Here is a 3,845-nt window from a genome sequence, read left to right on the forward strand (position 1 = left end):
TTTGTGGTACTGGGGCTTGAACTCAGGACCCTGCGCTTGCCAGGCAAGCACTTATTCTACTGAGCTATCTCCCTAGCCCTCAGTCTTCTTGAATGACTTTTGATCTCCTCAAGCAGGGCTAATCCTTTCCATTATTTCCATCTCTGCACCTGTGTCGTAGCCCTTTGTACAATCTGCTTGGTGCTCTTTCCAGATTTTCATCTGTAGGAGTACTGATATGATGAGCTTTGGATTTATTTTGCTTTTTAATTGGGAGCAAGAACTTTATGATATCTGGAGATAGGATATCATGTCTGCATCTTGTACAATGAATAACACTAAGATAACAATATGCAATGTATTAATTATTGAAAATGTGCCAGTATTTGGTTGTGAAACTGTCTCATTGATATTTGTTTCCCAAAAAAATTATTAAAAAGAAAAAAAAAGAACTTTATGCTATCTGAATCACAATTTCTTTCTTTTTTTACAATTAACATTTTTCTAATTTAGCTTAATATTTTAAATAAGATATTTTTACCTGAATAGCCCGCATATCCTACTGGGTGTTCAAGCCGCTCCACACGTGCACATAATTGGGGTTTTTGAATTTTTGAATTGGTGAATACCCTTAAGCCCATATCCTGTAAAAGAAATGATCACTGTATATGTGTGTATATATTGTAAAATATATCACATATGTAAGCAGGTACCTCTTTTCATTAAATTTAACAAACAGTGCAATGAGTCTAATATGAAGTTTTAATGCTTACAGTTATAGAATGAGTATCAGTAGACTATAGAAATAATTTAATTTTGTCATTTAAACTCTTTCGATAGCAATTATGCTATGTGATGGTTGTAAATATCACAAAACTATCAATTTTAGTAAGAAAACAAGCTTATTTAATAGTCCAAAAGCTTCCTGTCTTGATTCTGCTGCTTTTAGCAGATCTCCTGTAATTAGTGACTTTGGAGAAGTCATCTGACCTTTCCATTCCTTAACCTCAAGTAAATATTTTATTTTATTTATGCTCAATATTTTAAGTACTGACTTTCTCATACACACACACAGAGAGAGAGAGAGAGAGAGAGAGAGAGAGAGAGAGAGAGAGAGAGAGAACTGGCTTTCCCCAATGCAGACACTTTACCTTTAGGAAGCCATGCATATCTTTTTCATTTGTATTGGGTGCCGGGAAATACAGGATTCCATTAATGTAGGCATTGGGAAGACTGACGCAGCCTTCGCTGTTTTCTTCCTGCTGATTCAGGCTTCCAGGGAAGCCAGTGAGGTCTTTTATTGGCAGCAGATCATAAACCTGTGCAATTCAGAGCACATAAAGGGAATCTTCTTTGTGCCTTGTTTTTTTTTTTTAAAGTGCAAGAAGCAAAGAATAAGAATAACCACCGCCAGACTTTCTTTGAGTGACCTCCTTGCTTTGGTAATTTATAGAGCAGGTGTGAATCATTTTCTTTGAGCAGGTTTTCCATTATGGAAATGTTTGTCCATTTCAGAAAAAGTTGAGATATTCCCATCTAATTCATCAAGGGTCATAGTACTAGTGGGTTATACCACTCAGAGGCAAACACTGGACTCAATACTAAAATGCAACAAAACTTCATTTATTGAGAAACTCAGGTCTGCTCTATTTGAGACACTGTATAATAAAACTTTGGGATAATAGAAAGAATTGATGATTTTGTCTATGGCTAGAAATGATTGAATATGTTTCTAAATGGGCACATGAATAAGCACTACACATATCCTATAGTATTTCTCTAAGTTACTACAATAGTATTTTAGGACTTGACTTAAAACTTTATTTCTTGTAAGTTCGTGTTCTTTCCATGGGTACTACAGACTAGAGCTGCCCTACCCAACACTGATATTTTCTTTATTTTATTTTTCAACTTTCTCCAATTTTTTAGAAGTTAATTTTAAATGGTAAAAAACAAATGGCAGAAACAAAGACACAAGCCGAGTAACAAGCAACAGTACAAATGGTACAGTTTCAAAACAAGAATAACAGGTATATTATTCATGGACACAAAATGGTCCGGATCTTCACACAAGACACAAGTTCACAAAATTCTGAAAATAGTGTTTTCAAATCTGTTTGAAAACAGGAAAACATAAGCCTGCTGCCAGGCGCACTACACTCAGTGTGTAGGAGTGTGAAACGGATTGGAAAGACTTGGTTAGCAAAACGAATAGTCTGACACTTTCTCAAAGGCAACTCCCTCTTTTTTTTTAAGCAGGTAAAAAAAGTCATTTTATTTTATATTTTCTTTTTACTTATAATTTAATTTATGCAAAAATCAGCATAGATTACTTTCTCTTTTTCACTTGAATATTTTACTTACTTACTTCTATATTTATTTATTTTTTTGGCAGAACTGGGGATTGAACTCAGGCCCTTGCACTTGCCAGGCAAGTGCTTTTTCTACTGAGCCATCTCCCTGGCCCCTCACTTGCATATTTTTTTAAATTTATTTATTATTTATTTGTGTGTGTGTGTGTGTGTGTGTGTGTGTGTGGCCAGCTCAGCCCACCAGGGGGCGGGGTTGGCTGGCATGTGGTGCTGGGGGATCGAACCGCGGTCCCTGTGCTTTGCTAAGCTTGTTCCAAGTAGGTGCTTTAGACCACTGAGCCATCTCTCCAGCCCCTCACTTGCATATTTTGATAGTTATTTATTCTATTATTTTTAAAAAAAGAATAAAAAAATTTAAAAAACCCCATTAGAAACAATAGAGAATTTCACTAAACAAAATGATAGGAATTCAACAACTCCCTTTTCACATTCCCTGTTTTCCCTCCCTGCCTAATTTTTTTCTAAAGTGTATCTTGTATTGTATGTCTCATCTATGAATATGTAAATTCCATAGGGATGGAGTTTTCTTTTTTCAGCTCACTTTTAGATTCTTTTAGCACTTGGTGTAGTCCTTAGAACCCAACAGGTACTCACAAACATGTATGGAATGAATTACATTGCCTGGAGCCAAGGGCTTTATTGTTAAAACACTAATCAAGGATTGAGAGGAACTAGTATCCTACTACTAAATATTGGAGAGTGTCAAAAATAAAAAAAAAAAAAAAAAAAAGAAAGAAAAAGAAAAAGAAAAGTAAAAAAATGAGCTGGGGAGACGGCTCAGTAGAATAAGCGCTTCCCTGGCAAGCATAAGGGCCTGAGTTGAATCCCCAGTTCCATCAAAAAGAAAAAAAAAAAAAAAGTAAAAGGAAAGTGTCTACTATATTATTAGCAATAAGCACATGAATATTACCCTATTCATTTAAATTTTATACACTGTGAACAAAACAATTATGACAGTATTACTCTTAAATAAGATTGTCTGCTGTATCTCCCAACCAGAGTTATGATAATTTAAAAAACCTTTGAGAACTAAACATTGTGTCAAAGGTAGAACATTAATATGACCACATAGGGCCAGGGAGATGGCTCAGTAGGATAAGCTCTTGACTGGCAAATGCAAGGATCTGAGTTTAATCCCCGGTTCTGCCAAAAAAAACAAAAACAAAAACAAAAAAAATATGACCACATAGCCCTGTCTTCCACTATTCAAATGCATTTAATATCGTCTTTAATAGTATTCTAATACTTTCATTTAGAATCTTATTTATTTAGAAGGACCAAAAAGTAAGAGCTGTTCTCTTAGAAGTTTCTGTTTTAGAGAAATAAAAATATAAAATTCCCTTTTGTGAAATTTTGACAGAAAAAAACCTTCAGTAAGAATGTATTCCAGTTTACTTCATATTGAAAGTTTGAAGATATGAATAAGCTATTAGCACATGTCTTTAAGTAGTTAAGAATGATAGCATACCATTGTACTATGTTTTATATTAACTC

The 3,845-nt window shown here is 34.5% G+C and overlaps 1 protein-coding gene across 1 annotated transcript in view; it reads right to left on the reverse strand.

Annotated features, from left to right (window-relative positions):
* A2m (alpha-2-macroglobulin) overlaps positions 1 to 3,845 on the reverse strand; it is a 49,385-nt gene that overhangs the window by 24,759 nt on the left and 20,781 nt on the right. Inside the window, exons 16-17 of the mRNA XM_023707415.1 lie at positions 1,131 to 1,298; positions 521 to 623 (exon numbers count right to left, since the gene is read on the reverse strand). Coding sequence (XP_023563183.1) covers positions 521 to 623; positions 1,131 to 1,298 — 271 coding nt within the window. The remainder of the gene's footprint in view (positions 1 to 520; positions 624 to 1,130; positions 1,299 to 3,845) is intronic.

The sequence above is a fragment of the Octodon degus genome, unplaced genomic scaffold, assembly GCF_000260255.1.
Source record: "Octodon degus isolate 3935 unplaced genomic scaffold, OctDeg1.0 scaffold00288, whole genome shotgun sequence".
Lineage (NCBI taxonomy): Eukaryota > Metazoa > Chordata > Mammalia > Rodentia > Octodontidae > Octodon > Octodon degus.